The sequence below is a fragment of the Calypte anna genome, chromosome 3, assembly GCF_003957555.1.
Source record: "Calypte anna isolate BGI_N300 chromosome 3, bCalAnn1_v1.p, whole genome shotgun sequence".
In the NCBI taxonomy this organism is placed as follows: Eukaryota; Metazoa; Chordata; class Aves; order Apodiformes; family Trochilidae; genus Calypte; species Calypte anna.
The window spans coordinates 35308103-35330404 of NC_044246.1; the positions used below are offsets into that span (position 1 = coordinate 35308103).

General features: G+C 33.7%; 1 protein-coding gene across 2 annotated transcripts in view; it reads left to right on the forward strand.

Moving 5' to 3' along the window:
* PACRG (parkin coregulated) overlaps positions 1-22302 on the forward strand; it is a 217751-nt gene that overhangs the window by 113362 nt on the left and 82087 nt on the right. For both annotated transcript variants that reach the window (XM_030447908.1, XM_008504997.2), the window contains 2 exons: positions 120-291; positions 9462-9611. In XM_030447908.1, coding sequence (XP_030303768.1) covers positions 120-291; positions 9462-9611 — 322 coding nt within the window. The remainder of the gene's footprint in view (positions 1-119; positions 292-9461; positions 9612-22302) is intronic.

The following is a 22302-nucleotide window of genomic DNA, read 5'->3' on the forward strand; positions in this document are numbered from 1 at the left end:
TACAACATTAATTTTTATTAACTAAACTTACCTGTGTAGCTGGCATGAATTATCTACTCGTCTGACTACATTGTACTGGTATTAAAAAAATGCATTTGTTTGTTTATTTTTATTTTCAGGTCGAGATTGAAAAGCTGGACTATCATCGTTATCTGCCTTTGTTTTTTGATGGGCTTTGTGAATTGACATTTCCATATGAATTTTTTGCTCGCCAAGGAATCCATGACATGCTGGAACATGGTGGAAACAAGATTCCTCCTGTTATTCCTCAGCTCATAATCCCAATAAAAAGTAGGTGAACAGGTGGGGGGAAAAAGTCCCTAAAATTGCATTTATATAGTGTAGATTTTGGAAAGTTGCTAATTAAACAGTAAAACATGGCAGGCTCTACATTTCACAGAGGTTATTGCAAATGTGAGTAAAATCTAAGATATAAGGCCAGAAGGCTCATGCCTTCATTCACCTGGTATGTGCAATAATTCAGAAGGATAGACTGGTTTGTGTTTTTCTTGTTACAATGAGATTCTTGGACTTTAAACATGTGAAGTGACATTTTATCACCTGACTTTTTGTATCTATTATGTAAGTCCATTACTGTATAAATCAGCTAATCTGAAATGACAGTAGAAATCACCAGATGAAATTTGAAGAATTATGTTTCTGTTTGTCCTTTTTTTAATTCTGCAGTTATCGTATATTTATTCACAAGATATATTTTCTATGATCACTCTCACTACTTTGGATAAACATATATTTATTTAAATTGGGAGTTCTGCCTGACTAATATAGTATGTAAGATTTTGGCAATTAAAAACTAATTTTGAAGTTTTTATATATTCAAGTTTATGGTTTTTTGTAGAAAAATATGTGCAAGGCAATGCTTTATATTAATATGAGTGTAATACTACTAAAAAATCTTTTCTTGGAACACTTAGTCTTTCAGATATACATTTTTTTCCTTCCCTGTTTCTTCAGATCAGTACCTTGAGTAGATATTATTCTGAACCTTCATCCTTCTTTAGTTTGGTATTATGATTCTTAAGTGTTCATGCTATCCCTATACCAATAGATGCTCATATTTGTTAAACTTGTCTGCTCTTTTATCATTAATCACTAATGATATAATGTCTTTGCTTTATCCTGCTTTCCTGATGTAACTCAGCATCCATGCTAATACAGAACAAAAAGAAGTCATTGTACATGTGATACAGAATGAATAGAGTCAGACACAGTTTTGGAAAAGGGGAAAGGGAATGTAGTTTCAAACTGAAAATTCTGAAAAAACGGTGTTGGAAGGGTCAGATTATGATTTTTTTTTTTCATTCAATTTATTCTCTGTTTAAAAAGACTGATTATAGAGGTTGTTATTTCTATCTTACTGTAGATTTTGAAAATGTCAAAAGAAATATGATATTTAGAATGGTTATTCTGTAAGTGACAGCTGTGACAGGTTATGGAAAAAAGTTACAAGCTTTTCTCTCAAAAGGGAAACACATAAAGAGAGGAATGATGTAATTTCTTATAATCTGTATTTTCAACACCACCAAAATATATTTTTAGTGGTATCATTTTATGAAAGCTGAAATCCTTTCTTCAGATAAAATACAAGTTTATCACAGCAGCTACTCAGTTAGGATTTAAAAGTCTTGCTGAGACCAGAGTCTATCTTAGAAATAATTACCTGGGAGCTTTGGCTGTTACACAGCTTTTAGCATTAAAAAGAGACTGCTAGGTAAGGATATTTGTATGGATTTGATATAGAATCTTTTAAATCAAGTCATAATTTATGATGCTGGAACACAATCTGATGGCTAAATTTAGTTGTTGGTTCTGCTTTATTTTATTGTACAGTGCTTATTTTTGATTTTTAAAAAAGCTTCTCTATCAGCTATAATATGGGAAGAGTCCAAGTATCATCAACGGTAAAGGCATCTTCCTAATTAAAGCCATATTAATATTAAAAAAACACACCACTATCTCAAGGATTCTGAAAGTGTGGACTTTGGAGAGTTCTAAAAATTTGCTCTGACTATGTAATAATGTAGTCAGAGCTATACATTTCTGTGACTCAGCTGCATTCACAGGAAACTCAGCTGTGTTCCAAAGATATTGCTGTCTCTGAAGCATCCCACTGAGTGACTCATACCTTATTGACCAGTCTTCTTCTAGACCATGACCATATTTATACTGTGAAAGTGTGAATCAATTGATTATTGATTGATTGATTGATTATTAGGCTAGGTAATGTATAGGATGGAGGGAAACGGGATAAGAGAAAGACAGAAAAAAAGCCTCTACAGATAGACTGATTTTAAAAGCAGTTTTCTCTCCTGCATGTGCATTGAAGAAAAATTAAAGATTAAATTAAATCTTTTCTCTTTAAAAATATTTTTAATGAAATACTAGAATTAGCTACTATATTTTAATGATTTAAGGAAAAATCTGTCCTCCAGTTGTAGGCTATCTGAATTTAGGCCTAGAAGCCAAAAAATCTCACATCTTTGCACTTAAATTTTAAAAGTATTTTAAAAGAAAGTATTGTTTCTACAGTTACAGTCTGTAGACTATCACTTCTGACTTTGTCCAAAAAGAATTATCTCCATCCTAAGGAACACTAAGGCTTTCCTTTTCAAGGTTTTTTTTCCATGCTGTTAAAAATCACTTGTGGCACAGTTCATCAAGAATACCTTAAACCTTGTTGGGAGTGTTTCTTTAATGGAAACAGACCTTTTTTGTGAATCAAATATAGAGAAATGAACAGAGCAATCCTTCCTCAGTGTCACCTACAGAGCTCTTTCAAATGTTTAATAAATTTCTAAATTAAACTAAATTCTGCTTTCTTATTCTCCACAAATATACATTGAAATGTGGAGAATAAGAAAATGTACTCTCCACACATCAAATGTCGATTGTTGTCTTGAACAAGACTATAGTTAATTCACTTTTAATGTCAAATCAGTGTCACTGTTTTGTTAAGATAAATTGAGCCTGTTGCTAACAGTTGTTCCAAGCACTTTTAAATGTATATTTCTCCTATTATATCTTCACTGTATTTATGAGTATTTAATAGCCATTAGTGCTTCCTTATTTCATAGAAGTCTGAAATATTTTCATGGAATACATATGGTTTTCTGGGCTGTGGTCTTTTTCTTTCTGTAAACAGTCTAAGTTGATTTCTGTCATCCACAGAAAGTAAATTCAACTTTTAGTGGAATTGGTGTCTTCCTCCTGATAACTGTTGCACTTGAGAACCAGTTCTGATAAGTAAGATCAGAGATTGAAAATTAATTCCAAACAAATTTGGTTTTATAGACTTAAAATACTGTTAAAGAAAGCAAAGGCCTCTCTTAAAAAAAATTAAATGTTGTCTTGACTCTTAAAATACCAAAGCTTTTGTCCCCTGTAGGTACCATAAGCCAGTACAAGAGATTGTAATTGTTTTTGTAAGATTCTTCCCCAAAACTGTTCATTTCAACTAGTTACAAATGGTATAGAAGCTCAATTCTTTATTATTCCTGTGTGGTCCTGTGACAAAACTGTTTCTCATTCAAGAAAGAAAAATCTCCTCCATGTTTGTAAAATAAAATCTGCAATTTACATCTGTCACTTTTGAAGTTGGAAATAGAGTTATTCTCTCCTGAAGTTGTTAATGTATTAATATTTAATATTTATTAGTACTGAATTTCATCTGCCAATTCTATCACTCAGTCATTTGGTAATCTTACGTCCTTCTGCAGTTCTCCAGCATCAGCATCATCTTTGGCATCTGTAGCAACTTGGTATTATAAAAGAATTCCAAATCATCTATGCATAGATTCCTCAAGGCTCTTACTAGTGAGCCTTGTTGTTCTCCTCCATTATCATGCATTGTTGCCTTCATTTCCTATCTCTAAAAAATTATTTATTTACATGGAAACCATGGTAGTTAAGTGTTTCAGAAGCCTTTAGTGAGGTACCTTATAAAATGGCTTTCAGAACTGTTAGGAAAAGAGTATAATCAGGCTTTTCCTGAGTTCTTCATCTTCAAGGACCCACAAAACATTTAGAACATTACATTATAAATTTGTGTAGTGCAGAAATTTGTTTTCATTGACAGGATGGGTACTCATAGGAAAATTCTCAAGTTGCACTTCATGAGCTTGAGGTAGCACAAGGGAAGGAATTGACTTAGCCACCAAGAAGGTTTCTGGGACTCCATTCTCAGTGTATTCTTTACACTAGCTAATAAACAGGGTCTGTAAACGCTAATGGAATTCAAGATTTACAGGTGCTGATCTAGGAAAACATTATAATTACAAGCACAATTTAAACTTTAAAACACTGACTTTCTCTTCAGTTTTCCACTAGATGATGTTTCTTCCAACTATCAATGATTCATTTATGAATCTCAGCCTTTTCTGTGCCTTAGGGTTTGGCTTTACAGGACAAAGTCTTGATTACAAATTATAAAATCTGTGCTTTGCCACCTATTCCTTCTTCTCATTTTCATTGCAACACATCACTCCTTTAGTAGTACTGAAATATTTGGATGAAAAAATATTTAGATCTTACCTGGCTTTAAAAAAGGACAGAAAACCAAGATTAATACTCTGGTTTTTTATTCACTCTTGATTGAAGCACTGTTTTTTGTAACAGCCTCCACTACTTTTCTGTAAATTAACATATTTCTATTATATAAGTTCAGGTAGTTAAGTATAATGCATTTGAAAAGTTATAGACAAAATTATCTGTAAGAGAAGTAGGTATCACTTTGATCAATTGCATTTTGAGAGCCCTTCATGTTAGCAGTTCTTTAAACCTGACTGAATTTAAGAAGCCCTTGATCAACAAGATTAAGTAGATCACAACAACTGAAGCAGCTTTATCCTGAGTGCTTGCTGCCCTGCAGGAGACCTGCTCTCTGCAGCTTGTTCTGCTTCAGGCAAAGACTCTTCTAAAACACGTGCCACATTTACCAGTTGGGGGGGAGATATGAATGCAAACCAAATTGGTTTTTATCTTTGGTGTGAGACATAAATAGAAAATGGAAACTGTCAGTGAATTTCTAAACACAGATTCACAGGTATATTTGAAGAAGGGACTGAATTAAAATAAAGGCCTGTGTGAATTAAAGAGAATTACATTATCAGTGAAAATACATTGTGTCATGCAAAAGATCTGCTGCATGATGGAAGAAATGCTGTCATGTTTCTAGGGTTATAAAATGTATCAGTCCCCGAGATGGAAACTGTGACTTCTGTTACATGCAAGATCTGAGACTGAGATAAATTTTTCCAGGTTGTGACATAGAAATTAAAAATACCAGCTTACATAGCTTCTAAGTCTTTTTCTTTGAGATTATTGGAAGGTTGTAAAATAATAATTTCTGTTACTTCATATGTAAGCTGCTTCTATCTAAATGGATAAGCAAAAAAGTATCTTAAGAATATTGCTGTTCATAAAGGAAATTAACAGTAGAATATTTTAAATTTGAATCAATTGCCAATAAAATTTAACAAAAATAAATTCACTGAAGCTGTTAGTGAATAAGGTATCATATTTAAGCTCATTGCTAAAAAGCTTTAATGAGCACCACTGTGAAACACTTCCATCCCAAGAACGTTCAGTGTTTCAAACATGCTGTCAATTTTCATAATTATCTATTAATGTGGCTTTGAATGGTAGAAGTACAGAGCTTATGCAGATATTGAGCTTATACACCAGATATTTAACCCACTGATATATATTTTTTTTAATTTAAGAAAGTTATGAGAACTTCAGAAAATACTGATTTTCCGAACTTGTTTGGAAAAAACAAAGTTTATTTTCCAAACTTGTTTGGGAAAAAATGTAACAGTACAAAATAAAATATGTTTCAAGTAAATTTTTAATTATACACTGGCACTTAGTCAAGCTGAAATGTCTCCTGGAAACGCGTACATCCTCATTACAAGGGAAACTGTCAAGTTCATATACTGTTAAAGGAGAAAACATCAGAACTACCAAACAGCAGAGTCAGTTTATTGGGTTGGGTTTTTTTATCAAGTTGCTGTTTAAGAGAATTGCACAATGCATAGCATGTAGATTTGATGACCAAAAGGGAAATCTTTCCCACTGAAGGTGGGAAGTCCTCTAAAAACTCTTCGGGCAGTGAGAAACTATCTTTCACTGAGAAGCAAACTACTCATTCACTTTGCTGTTATTGTGAAGATCCACATCTTACAGCAAAATTCTAGGTCGAGAGGCAAGAGCCTAGCATGCTTTCAGATGGAAATACTTTGGATATTAAGCATGTTTCCTTCTGTAGTTATATGTGGCTGTACTGTACTGAGCTGTGAATGTGCTGCTTTATTCCTGTGTAAGGATACGGATACTTTCTTCTGTTTGTGTCAAACTCAGGACATCACAGCTATTTTTCAAAATGTTGAAATGCACTTACTCTATATAGTCCATTAAAAATTTCTTCTTTGATTAATGTGGGAGAATGTTCTGCAGTGGTGGTAATACACAGAAAATAATTATTAGATTTTTAAAAGACAAACATATGTTTGAAATAGACATCTCCTTGGGGCAGGGATTGTGTCTAATTAAGTGTTTATACAGTGCCTAAAATAATCAAGGCAGGAGCTGGTTGACTGCTATGCATGCCACAGTCCAAATATTTAATAATAATAAATACAGTTTGCAGTCAATTTTGTCTTACTTTTGGTATTTACAAGTGTTTTCTGAATAAATACTGCATATTTTGGTGATTTGAAGGGCTTTAGGCAAATATTCTGCAATCTGATTCTACAATATCCATCAATTTAGAACTCAAAATCTTTTTCCAAATGCTGTCCCTTGTTTTGTGTACCAAATGGAAGATGGGATTACCCTGTTTTGAGGGAGATGGGACAAGATAACTTCTTACCATGCAGGTAAAACAAGCGCTATTATTGCTGTTTGAAGTTCCAGCAAATACCCTTACAGTACAACTCGGGTGTAATGAAACTTGCATGACAGGTTATATGATGAGTTCTTCTTCCAAACCATTTTTCTGGATTCAGTATGAGGCCAGTTTGCTGCACTCGCTGGGACACCTTTTAAGTCAGGAGGCATAATTCACACTCTAATTCACACTATCGTCATTATTAAGGAATTAATCTTTACCAGGACAGTCTTGGCTTCCACTCAGACCAGGTTTGTCTTCACACAAGACAGAACTCTGAAAACAGGAACCTGTGAGAACCTTCTGCCACCATCTGCAGAAAATCAGTTCTTCCTAGGGGTGACTGGACAGCTATTTTGACTCACATCATGCCCTCTGTGTGCCCCAAAATAAGTATAAGTATGCTGCTGCAGTCAAGAAGAACTATTCCAGGAATTGGGTACAATTTGTTGGTTAAGGATGGAGAAGTTGTGATCTATGACATTGATTCATTTTTATGTCCCTTCATTATTAGTGTTTGTATGAATAATTCATTTTATTCATGTTTGTATGAATTCACTCTTACAGATTAATATAAATATCCATTCAAGTTTGTATGAATAACTAATAATTACTGTACTGAAAATTACAAGTGTTAATGATAATTTTCCTATTATTTTATTTATTTCTGATTGTGACAGTTTAGTCACGAATAAACAGATTCATTGGAACCCCAGAGCTTCCTCTTTCAGTCACCCTTTTAAGAAAATGAATAATGTCTTTTCCTCTATAAGAGAATACTTTCCTGCCTGGAATTTGGACCCAATCTTTAAATTGTATTTGGATGTCTCTCTTTGCTAAAGCAGACTTAGAACAAGTAGTCTTTAAAGCATAATTAGGAATAGCCAATCTCTTTGCTGTAACTTACTGTATGCATGCTGCATTGATGGGGTTTCTGTCACACGTTAATCTGCTTAGAGACAACACAAAATTAGGAGTAGCCTGATGGCTACAGTAGGGACTGGCAAATGAGATGTATGAAATTCAGTCTGTCTTTTAATTTGACAACACTTCTTTAACTTGTAATCACCCTTTGTTGCACCATAGTACCTTTATGCTGTGGATTTAAAGCTGCTTTTAACTTTTGTTTAAAAGTAGCTTTAGGACACTGTTCATAAGCACTCAAAGAGGGATGAAGGAAGGTTACTTACCAGTTAATTTTCAAAAGTTGTCTCTACACATGCACACAACCAATCTGCCTCACCCTGGCTTTGGAACTCTAGTAATGATGTTTAACACTTGGCAGACATGTGGTAAGAAGCAGAAGAGGGTGGGATACAACGTGTTACAATGGTACAATGATATATATACAAATGATACAATGCCTAAAGATAAGTTAAAACTGAGGTTGCTCCTGTGAGAGAATGCTGCATCGTTCCTTATGAAATGGCATTCCTGGGCACTGACAAAATTTTGTGCCAAAAATACTGAATTCTATTGCCACAATGTGAAAAGGCAGTTCATGCAGAAATTGTTAGTAACTCCTCTTCAGACTTCATTACGTTCTGTACTGTAATTTTTTCCAAGTGCTTATATTTAATGTTATATTGATTACATTGGCTTACATATTTATATACTTCTGTGATTCTAAAACATATAACATTGAATGTGAGCTTTGCTTTTACAGCTTTTTGCTTCCCCAGTGAAATGATATAAACCTCTATGCACGTGGGCAGAACACTAGACAATTATACCAATTTATAATAGCATACCAAATTTGCATCCAGCTGCATAGTTTCAGAGGGGGTTTTATAAATGGAAGGATTTTGGAGAAAAAGCAAAAGAAAAGTACAAATTTCAATCATGTTTCATTTTTAATTACAAAAGAGAATGTAAAGCACTTGCTTTAAGTAAAATCAAGAGAAACAGAAGGTATTTATGAGATGTCTTAGTGTCATAAGATTAGAAGCGTGACACTGAAAGCTAAGAGAAAAATCTAAGTGGTCAATACAAAACTTTTTTTTTTTCTAGAATGTTTGTCTTTTTAAAAGGCCTACAAGGTTTTTTTGTGCTGGTTTTTTTTTTCCCTATAAACATTTGCTTCATTGTAGTGTTTCTCAGAATAGTAGGAATTGTTAGTCGAATGAATAAAATCATAGTGAAATACATTAGCATAAACATACAAACACTAATTGTTGCACTAGAATGTATCTGTTGTCAACCTTTGCAGGTTGTCTTGCAGTTGTACCATTCCATTGGCCCCAAATGGTACTGAGTGAACATTTATTTTTCATCTGTTTGGACGATGCAAGTATTACACAGGCAGCATGAGGGAATAACAAGCTGCATTCTTTGGGTTACTGAAGAGTCAGCACAAATTGTGGGAACAAATAACAATCAGACAAGGCGGTGTTTTATAACATCAGGACTGCAATCCATCTTTTCAAAGCTGGGCTAATAATGGCCCACTTACAATCCCTAGCAGAGTGAAGTTTAATTAAATTTGTCCATTAGATGACTCCTCCCCCTCCCTCTAATTCTGCTCTCTCTGCCTGTTGTTCTTTCTGTATCACAGATGCACTGAGCCTCCGTAAGCGACAGGTCATGTGCATCACCCTGAAAGTCCTCCAGCACCTGGTGATGTCAGCTGACATGGTGGGGGAGGCCTTGGTGCCCTATTATCGACAAATCCTCCCCGTTCTGAACATCTTTAAGAATTCGAATGGTGAGTTATCCTAACAGACACTGTCTTTCAACTCCTAAGGCAAAAAAGGGCCTTGAGACAGGGTTAATTCACAATGTAGTTAAGATTTATTACTGTATATAAACTCAAATCCATTTGGAGCTCTAAATAATGTAAACTCCCCCCCCCCTTACTATTCCCTGAGGATGCACTGAAATTAACAATTTCATTTATTACTCCTTGCACGTACAGTTTATTTAACACAGTACAGAAGCACTGAAGCAGTTCTATAATCTTCCAATAATTAAATTGTAAAGTTTTGTAACAGTCTTTTGAATACATTAATAAATTGCAAAGGTTTTTTTCCTCTTTCCAACACATTAGCTCAATCCAGCCTTTATAGTCCCTTCTGTGCTTTTCACAAACGATTCATCACTATACACAGGCTTCGGAAAGTAGAAAAGTAGCAACAAACTAGTCAGTTTGAGGGTCAAGAAAACTTCTTGTTATAGAAAAATTTCAAGGTACATAATGTCTAGCAAAAACCTGGAGTCTGAAGCTATTACTGCTCACTTAGCAGGTTTTATTACAGAGAAATTTAGAACTCATTTGTATCTACAGTTGAGTGTGTTGTTTCCTTTGTAGTGCAAAGCTCCATTGCCAGTATCAGTCTCTAATAACTGATACTGTGAGTACTGTATTGTATACTGTGAACACATTTGCACCACAGTCAACAGCTAAAATCACCATGATGTATCTTGTGCCTGCCAAAAATACTCATTTTTAAAATATTTCCCTGTCATAAATATGTACTTATCTGTTCAATTATTCATCAAGTCATTGACTTTAAAGTTTCTGTTATTGACATGCATCACATAGATCAAAAGGAGTTAATTCCCCGCAGTCTTGCAAAAGATGTTTTTCATAAAACTCATGGCATATTAGTTGTTACCTACAGGACTGCTTTCTGTTACATGTTCTATTTGCATTGCTACAGAATGTGCTATCTTGTACTTACTCTTTACTGATTCACCTCAGATTGATAAGTGCATGTCCAAATGCCTGTCCAATGCAGGTCTGTGCTCTCAGTTATAAGGTAGGTGTAGGGACTGATCTAGGCTATTTTCTCCACTGCTTGTTCATACAGGTGGAAGGTATGGTGAGGAAGTGTATGCACCTCTTCCTTCTTTTATACATAGCTTGAGAAAGGAGGGACTGTGGAACATCTTCCAAGAGTTTTATGAATTGCAGTCTGTTAAGTCTGATACTGTTGAAGCTTTTCCAGAATTGAGGTAGCTGGAAGGAGTCATGTTTTAGTCATGGCCACCTCTCTAGATCAGTATCTATCTGTTGAAAGTATCTCTTTTCCAGATTCAGCATCTGTGAATGCTGCTCTCACACTAAAGGAGCCTGTAGCCAAGAACATTAAGACGTAAACCAGTTCTGTTACTGGCAGTGCTGCTACTGGTGGCTTTTTATTGGTGGAAAAAGTGAGAGCATCCTTACCAAGTGGCCAGGGTGTGCTCTAGAAAAGGGTCAAAGCTTTCTGTTGAAACTGTTAGCCAGGGTTCAAAGGCTGGCAGGAGAGCAAGCAGAAGGGAACATGAATTCATCCCAGTGACTGGGGAATACTCCTGAGAGTCTAATCTCTGTAAACTGAAAGGTGACTAGCAGTCTCTAAGGAAGCTCCCAAACATATGGACTATTATGCAAATGTGCTGCTATATAATGTAAGAAACAAAGAAAGCTGTGATAATGCTTACTAAGTCTATTATGAACACCATAATGCCACTGTAGTTTTCATTTAAATTTGTAATTTAAATGCACTGTAATGAAACTAATTTCAATCTTGTGAAGAGTGAAAGAAAAGTATGTATAGATTCAAATGGAAATTTGAATCTATACATAACATATACAGTACATAATCTATACAAAAAATTCTTTTTTTTGCATCACAAATCTTCTCTTCTTGAGTCTCTTATACGCTGCCTTTTATAGATCTGTGAGTTATCTGAGATGAATACAATTTCAGAACAAATAGAATAAGTTTGTTCTTTTATGAAAGCAAGCAAAAGATAAAAATAAAAGTAAAAAAATGGAATCTTCATATCTTGGAATATGGTATTAGAAAGTATACAAGAATGCTGTCTGAAACAGAAACCTGTTTATTAAAAGGATTAGAGTTATGAACAGCAAATTTCTCTTGTTTAATTTACTTGACTGGTAAATGAAAATTTCATTGACTTAGTTTAAAAACTATTTTATGCTGTCAAATCCAAGCAGTCTTAACAGCTGTATTACCTCAATTCACGTACAAAAAAATATTTTCATGTTAGCAGTTTATGTTATTCAGTAGTGATCAAGAGCAGCTATGGAAATAAAATAATGTAGAACGGATCAAAAGAACATATTATTAAGACTTACATGCATCAGACAGAAAAGTCCCTCTCTAGCAAGGTAATTTTTACCTTGACTCTAGCAAATCACTTTTTACAAGTGACTTGTTTCAGTCACTGTAAGGCAAACTGTGGTAACAGGGCAGATTGAAGCCCAAATTTCTTTTGGCTGCAACAAAAACATTTTGACATTGTCACTTGGTTAAAGCTGCCGTGAACTTCTGTCAGTCTCTACGTATATATTCAGCCCTTTAAAATAAAATTTTAGAGATATGTTTGAGAATGCCTGATATAGCTAAATTGTAGCATTCAACAAAGTGTGAAGCCACAAAGCAGAATTATACTGCGTGCTGTACAGCACCTGAGTATCATTTGGGAAAAAACATTCTCTTGTTTGAAAAGTACTTCACGTACTTTAGAGAACTCTATTTTACAAAATACAATGGTACTACATAGACTCTAAAGGAGGAAGCAGAATTTCTGTGTTTAATTGCAGAAGCAAGAGACTGTGCCTACAGATAAGTGTTCCCTGTATTGGAATTGGAGTATTTTCAGAAATACTTGTGTATTTCAGAGACAGCAAATGGTCCTAAGAGAGGTTCGTGGTTAGTAGTAAACAACAGCATCTGTCCTTTAATGTGACCAGATATCCTCTAAAGAAAATCTCTCGCATAGAAGTTTTCAACTGTTTCCTCTTTCTGCTGGGAAAGTGATATGTTCTTTCATAAAGAATGTCAATTCTGTTCTAAAATACTTCACCAACTCTGCATTCAGAAATGAAATTTAAAACAAAAATGGATGGCTCAAACATAAATCTTCTTGATAGACATCTTGTGGATGGCCAACATTATCTTCTTGAACTACTTATGATTTCTGAAATTTAAAATCAAAGGTTCTGAAATAGCTGTAAGTATGCACACTTCAAATGAGTAAGACCACTGTGATGTCACAAATCTGAATGAAAAATATACTTTTAATGTTTTCTATTTTTTGATATACGCCTCCAGCACAAGAGAATTCAGAATGCTTTGATTCATCAGCATTTAATGAAAAATACTGTTTTCCCAAAATAGACTCTCTTGTGCTGGTTTTTCAACTCTTTAAACAGGTAAAGATAAATTGATTGCACTCAAAAAAGTTATCATACTGGTGAGAGGCAAAATATATTTTCGTTACACCAAAGTGCAATTAATGATATTACTTCAGCAGGCTTCCTATGAATTATAGTTCCAAAAATGCTTATTTAACAAATATACCTGATTGTTTTTAAGAACATAAAACCATTTTTTTCTTATAAGATGATAGTTGAAAGGGTGTTTTTCAAAAATGTTATGCCTGTTGTCAAAAATATCACCTTGAAAACAAAATTCTCCTGTAATAACGTTCCACATAGTAATTGAATATAGACCATCATAAAAGTATTCTTTAACAGCTAACAACCATTTTCTTACATATTTTGTTGCACACTGGCCAATCCCAACTTGTTTCAATGGCCATTCCTGAATACGGAGTTATAAAAAACCCACTAGAAATGTGAAGTATGAAACTTAGAAATTAGTGAAACTGTTACTAACTGTATCAGATAATTTGTTACTTTAAAATCTTTAAGGTGAAGCATTTGATTTTAAGCTGAAGATATAGTAAACTTTTAATGTATAATCAAAACCCTGTCAGGTACTTTATAGCACATGTAGAAAATTATCACACTTAGATCATAATTGCTGGGTAATTTCTAATTGCTATCTAATTTCTTAGTTGAACATACAACCTCAGTCTGTGTAAAATAAAACTTACTCAGCAGTGATATGTTATTAACACTTAGCACTTACTTTTAATGTGTTAATAACCTAATTCAGCACGTTGAAAAATTAAAAGCTTCCCTTGTCAGAGAGTGCACATTGCACCCAATATTTTCCTTTTCTTTTTTCAGTTTTTAATCTTTTGAGTGGGTTGACCCAAGCAAGGTGGTCTCTTGGATGACATACAAAAGTCAGAGCTAGGACTTCTGTATTCACAGGAAATTCCTGCTCAAGTGAAATAGTGGAAACATAAAATTATTTCTGTGCTGCTGTGTAAACATCAGTAAACTGATGATGAGAACTGCACTTTTCATTCTGTAATTCTGATTAAAACTCCCTAAGTTTTGGAAAAGTAGAATTTCAGACACACATCTGCATATCTTAGTTTCAATCGATTTGATCTGAGGAGGTCCCTATAGACGTCTTTGTCATCCTTTTGAGGCTCCTGATTCAATTTGCAAAGAACTGAGACACCTACATTTCCTCCTAGGTGTTAAGGATTTCTTTGGATCTGCCCTTACAAAATAATGTAGATTGTTAAAAAATTGACTGCTACCCTTCCAGTAATGACTTCTTCCTTGGTAATTATTTTTTGTGTTTCTCACATAGTTGGCTTGCATGTAGTGTTACTGAGAAGGGGGTTCTTTAGTTGGACTGACAGTGCCTTCTTCATTTAGAAATACTTTCAGAATACACGTTAAATACTGCTGAGAAAATATTTGTTTTCTGCATAATTCTTATGTATGTTTGCAAACAACTGTGACATAGTTTAGGGGGACATATGGTTTCAACTTGTCAGATTTATTAAGGTAGAATATTTAAAAATTTTAAATACACATCTGAAATATGTGTTTGTTTAATAATTCTAAGTGTATTATGTTTTGTTTACTGCAGATATTTTTAATTTGTTTGCTCAATTAGAATTTCTGTTCCGAGAAGACTATCTGTGAAAGTCAGTGTGTTGCCAAAATTTCAGAAATTGGCTCTGCATCTGGCTCCTTTTATATCAGCTGAAAAAAAGACTTAATGGGGAGCTAGGGAGAGAGATGGAATTCCTTGTCTGGATGACCTTTTTCCTTGTGGCATCTCTCTTTGCACTCCAGGAGAACAGATTGAAGCCCTATGTAATGTAGCAGTGCCATGTAGCCATTGTTGCCATTAAAGCCACCATATTCAGGTGATTAAAGTGCTTCAGGCCCTTCAGTTATTATCCTATTATATAATTTCATTTAGTTTCAAAACTTTGCTTTTTTCACAGTTTTTGAAGGACAGTCCAGGCAACAAAAACTGATTTTGTGAACACATAGCTTTGCACTATTAATTTGTTTTTCTATATTGCACCTCCACTGTCCTTCTTTTTAGAAACACTAACAAAAATACGTATTCTTGTTATATCATCTGGCTATTCCAATGATCATGGAATTAGCACATGAAAATCTCAGTTTGTTTTGGCTTTTCTTATATGATAATTATATGAATTAGATTACATATTTATGATCAGAGCATTTGAATACTACTATCTTCATCTAATCCAGAAACTTCTGTTTCAGCTAGGAGTTATATTTTTGAAGAAAGAAAAAAAAAGAAAAAGTAAAGAGAAAAAATCCAAACCAAACAGACCAACCAACACCTGTTTTTATATTAAGACTTTTCACTTTTAGACCACATTAGGTTCCTTGTTACTTTCTCTTTGAAAGTTAAATTAGACATTCAGGAAAAGGTAAGAAATGCCAAAGCTACCATTCAACTCTAGTTCTTCTCACTTTGTTTTATGGATTATAATACAGATTCTGTTTACTTACTGTTTATAACATAACACAAATATTTTGTACAAATTTCCACAACTTTGGATAAATGTGTATCACTAAATATTTTTACAGCTTTTCACTGTTGTGCTTTTCACTGCTGTCCTATTGCTATAAATTTTACTGGCACACAGTTTCTGTATTAATTTTCTCTTTCCATTGCATAGATGAATATCTTTTCATGAATTAACAATCAGTTTTGCTTCAATTTCTTGGCCAAATGCCTATAATATTGTAGGTATCAGAACATGTATGGGAAAGACCACCTGAGGAGCCATTGGAAATAAGTATAAAATCTTTTGTCTCCTCAAAAGATACATTCATTCAAGGGAAATAAAGTACAGGGGTTCAAGGGAAAAGTGGTCACAATGAAAACAGTGATATTAAACGTTTTTTCTTAATTTAAAAAATATGAAAGTCTCTTTAACAATTGTATCATGGTCATCTTTCTCCTTCCCCCAAAAATGTAGTCTGGTAAAGAGGAATCTGGCCACAACTTTTGAAGTTGCCAACTATGTAGTTTTTTACAAAAAGTGTAGACTTTTTATTTAAAAAAACGAATACTGCAAAGTGTTTCTGGTCTTGGGCTGAAAACAAAACAAAACTGATTATCAGTTGGCATTAGAAAATATTTGTCTGCAGTTCCTGCTGCTGCTCTTCAAGATTAATTTTGATGGTTTATGCTCTCATCCTCCACTGTAGCTTAATTTTCAACCACATTAAACTCCTTATTACACTTCTCATAGGAGACCTGCACTGATCACTGTTTAGTCAGTGGGTGCCTCATGAAAGGTGTAAATGAAAAGTGCGTGAAGCTGTAAATTCGGTGAGCCAAGATGACTGAGTTTCCAAATCAACTTTTTTTTTTTTAACTCCAGTGAAACTTCAAATAGCAAAATATTTACTGTCCAGTTTTCCACTGAAAAGTATTTTCTCTTGAATATTTTAGCAAAATTTTGGTATCAAAATCTCTATAACAAAAATATTTTTCAAGCAATTCTATTTAAGAGTACTAGTTTTCATTACAGCTAATACACAAGGATTGTTCATTAGATTGACATTTCTCAATCTTTTGAAGGTGTTGATAAGTTATCTTATTTGGAAGAAATCTTGGGATCATTTGCCTTTTTTTTTGAAGATTTCCACAGCTCATCATATGTGTGTTTGCTTAAATAATTTTTCAGGAGCTACATTTAGGCTGGGGTTTGAAAACTCACATAGTACTTTAATTTTCCTCTCTTTCGTATGTCTGCCTGGTTGCATACATAAAATCTGTGCAATTTAGCTGTTTATTCATGAATTTATCTCCATGGATAAAAAGGTCATTATAGAAGATCAGTGCTCCCCACATCACAGGGCAGTTCTTTCTGGCCTTAATATTTATTACTTAGGTCTAATTTGAACTTTCTGTGCCATGTGACTGTAGTGTTAGGGTTTGGTGTAAGAAATATGAACTAATAGTAAGATAAGGAACTTGTTATTCTTCTTATTTTTAATAAGGGTGCTGTAAAAAAACTTTTTTAAACTAAGATTCATACCATTGCCCCAAATCCATTATTAGGAATTCATGACAGAAAGCTGATGAAGAAGAAAAATAAAAGAACTATGGGTTTGTGGGGGTTTTAGTATTAGTTTGGTAATAATGCCCAACCAAAATAGAAAAAGACTATAGGTTCTGAGGCAGTGCTTCAAAGAACTATTAACAGCAGTGGCTTATAAAAATACATAAACAAGACAAATACAATTTGTAGCATGAAATGTCTTATGTTCTCATTCTGCTTTTTACTTGCTCCAGTCTTGACTTGCTATCTAGACATCAGTTTTTTCACCTTGGATCAGTCATAATTGTAGATAAATTTGTTCTGTCTGAAGGATCCTTCAGATTATCACTATATATAGCAATTTTGTAACAACTATTGTACAATAAATACTAGATTAACTTGGTTGAAGGTCATGCTTAAAACATACAACTATAACTAAACAACTTCAACTATCTTTTGTATTTGCTCATGTTTTTAAAAATATGTTTAGACAGTCACAGAACTACTTAGAGGTTTTTGGGGTTTTTGTGTTTGTTTGGAGTTTTTGGGGGGTTTTTTTTAGGTTCTTGTTTTTCCCTAGGATTAGTCTTGCAGTGTACTTGTCAGAGTTTTGAAGCAGATCCATTTCTGGTGTATTTCCAAGGTCCTGGTAATGGTGAGTTCACCACTCAGGTCCCTGAGTAAGATTCTGAAGCTCTACAATAGTAAAACTACATACCTATGGTTTGTCATTGAACTGAGCTAGGAACTGTAATTTGGAGTTAAGTGTAGGTGTAGTGTGGATTATATAATACTTTGTACAGTTCTATTATGAGTATATTAAAGTATAGGTTAGAACAAACAATGACGATCAATTTATTCATTGATATACTTTAAGAATAAATATTCAGAATATTTCTCTAATTAACAGAGTAGAACAAACAGACCACAAATTCTGTAGATGACTGAGAAAAGAAACTGGATGCATGAAATGGGAATTTTTGCTGAAAGAATTTTCTTCAGCAAACCTCATCTTTTTGTCTGGTTGCTAAGCCTCTTTTTTTCTACTAACATTTTTCCCTCTATTTCTTTCATTTCCTAATCCTGTTGTGGTTTATGTCAGCTTTGTAGAAGACTTGACTCCTGTTTTTATTTTTTGAGATAAGTCTGGGAAGAAAAAATTCTTTCAGTTTTGCTATTATTGTCAGTGTCTGCGTGTAAGAAGGAAGATTCCTTTAGCAAGTGACACCAGAAGAAGTTAGATACATTTTAAGAATTACCTTTTCCTCCTCAACCGAAGCAAATTCAGGGGATGAGTTCCAGAGAAGAGGAAGTTTTTTTAAGATCTCTGTCCAGTATAGCATAGCTTTAAGGTAGATGTTTAATAGATACAACCTTCCCAGTACAGGAAGTGTTATTCAAGATAGTGGTAGGCATCTGTTTTGAAACTGAGAAAGAAAATTACCTAACTTTTTCCTTGTGAAGGAAGTTTCAGAAATTGCTGTAGCTGAGAGGTATTCCTGTAGTTTCTATTGAGGATGATTTTCTCCTACAGTTGTACTCGTGTTGGAATTTATCACTCTTGTTATCAGTTTAGTATTCGGAAATTTCCATCCCTTCCCTGTAATTTTCTTAGGAGCTATCCACCTATATGTGTTGTGTGATTTGATAAAAAAAGCAGGTATACTTTTCAGTCACATTATCATGAGTGAGCAAGCACCAGAGGAATGAAAAGAACCAAGATACATGCACACATACCTGAATTTCCATAGATGACTGTATTTCAGATTAATGACAACTGTGAAACAAGAAAAATCTATGTTGAAAAATATGAGTGCCGTGTTATATTCTGATCTTTACTTTAAACTGTAGATTATATATTGTATTTCTGACCAGCAATGGAAAGAGAAGATATTCAGAAAGCCAGGGTATGTGAAACTAAGTTGTGTCTTTGGAGGAACCCATCTGCCTCTCCTTACTTCAGGGAGAGCCTGGAGGTTAGACGTGCTGGGAGCAAAGTTGCTTTGGCGAATAAACTGTCATGTGCTAGAGATTTCAGAGAAGCAAATTGTCCCAAAAGATTCCTCTATTGTCACAAGGCTGCCAGTTGCAAATCAAGGCCAAAGAGTGGAGTGGTCTTAACAGGCAAATCCTCATAAATGTCCAGCATTACACACTGAAGAAAATAAATAGGAGACAAAAGGATAGTTTGAGTTGCAGGCTCTGTAATAAAAAAACATTTTGTGCTTTTTTAATTGAGCAGCAGCACAACCAGTTAAGTAGGCATTATGAAAAGGTAGTTTCCTTGAGGCACATGAGACATGCTCCTTGGCCTCCAGAATCTGTTCTTGTAAGATGGTAAATTGATTCTGTTCTTTTTTTTTTCTGTAAAATGAACTCCTACACACCTTATTTAACCACCTCCTAGTAATGCAAAGACTTTGATAAAACCAAATATGTGTGTGAATGATTTTGCTTCTTTGCGATACTTTCCCTAGTGTTCCTTGAATTTTAAACAAATACTTCATATAGGAAGAATACGTCACAGGCCCTGACAAGGAAGAGATATGTGTACAGCAAACTTAAAGTTTCAGAACTTATTTCCATATACATATTTGACTATGAAGAGGGAAATTGAGGACCTACCATCTGGAATTTTTAATGTGTAAAATAGGGGCGTGGCGTGGGAGGTGGTGTTTGTTTTATTTTAATAAAGACAGATCTGTAATGAAGATACCATTGCATTATTGTTAGGGGTTTAACAATTTGAGGTTCTGTTGTGGAGATGCAAAGGTTGTTTTCTATCTTTTTGAAAACTCATTTCTTGATATATTGACTTTTTTATGGACTCTAGAGAATAGGTCAGATAAAACTTAATTTAGGAAGGGAAACAAAGAAGTAGCAGAGAATAAATTTAAATCTTTAAGATCTTCTGTTGCAGAGGCCCTCTTTTAGATATGTTTATCAAGCTTATAGACAATATTCTTGCTACTCTGCCTGAAGCTAGTAGATAGTGAAGAGTTAGTATTTCTTGTGTGGAATCCCAAGGAAACATGAATCTCAAGGCAGAAGTAGAAGTTTGTTTGTGGAGGTCAATTTGAGATTAAGAACTTGATGTGTATCTTAGGAAAAAAACAAACCTTTGAAAACTAGATTTCAAAATATTTCTTAACTTGAATGGGACTTCATACATGAAGAGTATTCCAAGCCTTTTTCTTTTTTTCAAGGCTTTTCTATTTGGAAAATAAGAATTTTTAAATTTTTTTTTCTTTTTACATTTAATTACATAGTAACATTCTTTATTGCAGAATACAATTCAGATAAAAAAACCAGGTTGCCTATTTGTCTCAGACTCTGTCCTCTAATGTAACCTAGTAGCTGTATAATTTACTGATTTCTTTTTTGCAGTTCTGAAATATAGTTTCATCCATGTCCCAGATCTTTACAACTTCTCTGGATCATATACTATGTGTTGAACTCTCACGATACAAAAGTTGACATCATTGAATCCAATGTGAATTTTTCCATTTTTCAGAATTACATTTCTTTCAAGTTAAATACCATAATTTTCAGCTCTGGTCTGTCTCTACTTCATTCTTTGTATTACTTCTTAGATGGAGCAAGGATTTTTGTGAACTATAATCCACAAAGCTATCACAACAAATAAATAGAAATACAGTCCCAATTTCTATACAATATGCTTTCAAATATCTGCTTTGATAAAAGTAACTCTGAGGAGTAATATATGATACATGAGTGAAAAATTACATTTTTAAAACATCATGTGATTAAATGTAATCTATTTCTCTTGCTCCAATTTTATTCAACAAAACTCATGCCATCTTACTCATTAATTTAAGTTTTCTGTTTGCTTCCTAGCCCCACAATACACGAAACAGTTTTGAATGGGAAGAAACCCGACCAAGTTCTAAGTTTTGTGGATTTTTATTTCTTAGCCCTTAGTATATGCTGCTTGATCATTTACCATATTAGTTTAAGTTATATATTATTTATTATTAATGCTTTTTTTTTCTCTTACCCTTTATAGATTTATATGTGCTTGTATCTTGACTCAAATATTACTATTATTTTTTCATCTCACTTTTTTGTTACTAGATACATATTTTGCATCTATCAGTTTATGTAAGCATTTCGTTGAACAAATACTGAACATGAGTTATATTACTAATCAGTACCCTATCAATCCTAAACACTTTTAAGTGGTATATGTCTTTAGGAATATTTTCAAGTGACACATTTAACACTGGCAAGATGAAGAGCTAAAAATGTGAACATCATGGTGGCTCTGTAATGTATCTGGCTTTGTAACATATCTACATGTCTGTCTCAGTGTTTGCTGATATGCAAAGCTATCAGGATAAAAAAAACCCTGAACTGGTTGTGTATCACAGTAAATCTTATTGTACAAACCTCATCTTGTAAATCTCTATTGTAAATCAGACAGAACCTATCAATATTGCATGTTATTGCACATTATTTTATGTGAAGCATTTGAAACAGAAAGTTTGGTTAGAACAGAGTTGTTCTAAAATATATACTGTATTTCACATCTACTCCATCACCTCTCAGGTGATTTTACTTTTTGAAAGGTTGCTTTTGGGTTTCCGTAGAGAATAATTTTTGTAAAGTTATAAGTTATTACAAGGTAATAGTAATAAAGTAGGCATACTTTAATTCCATGCTTCTGAAAGAGAAAATCTGTCTTCCTAAAATCTTGGTGTTAGAGCCATGTTTTAATAACTTGGGAATGAGTACATACTTAAAAGTCTCATTAATTCAAATTAGGAAATTAGAACAAAGATGTTTTTATTCTGCCTTCATTTAATAAAGAAGTGGCACACTTATACAAAGAAAGATCTAGGGTGCTTATCAGTACCATTATCTCATGTGCATATGAAAGCAGTAATAGAGACGTCACTGTTCCCAAAGATGAGTAAATTAAACACCTGTATTTTGGACAGGATTTCTTTAGACAGCAAAAAGAGGTTTATAGATATATGTTAACTGATAAATAGAAATGAAATAATAATTGAAAGAGTCTGGAAATGTATTTCCTGGGATTCTGAATTTCAAATTTAAACTACTGATAGTTGAGACAGACTTGCCAGACCTCTTCTTTTGTTCTGTTTAGGCACTTAAATATTCTCTTCATTGTCTTCATAATTCCATGTTCTTCAGCCTCTGTTTCTCAG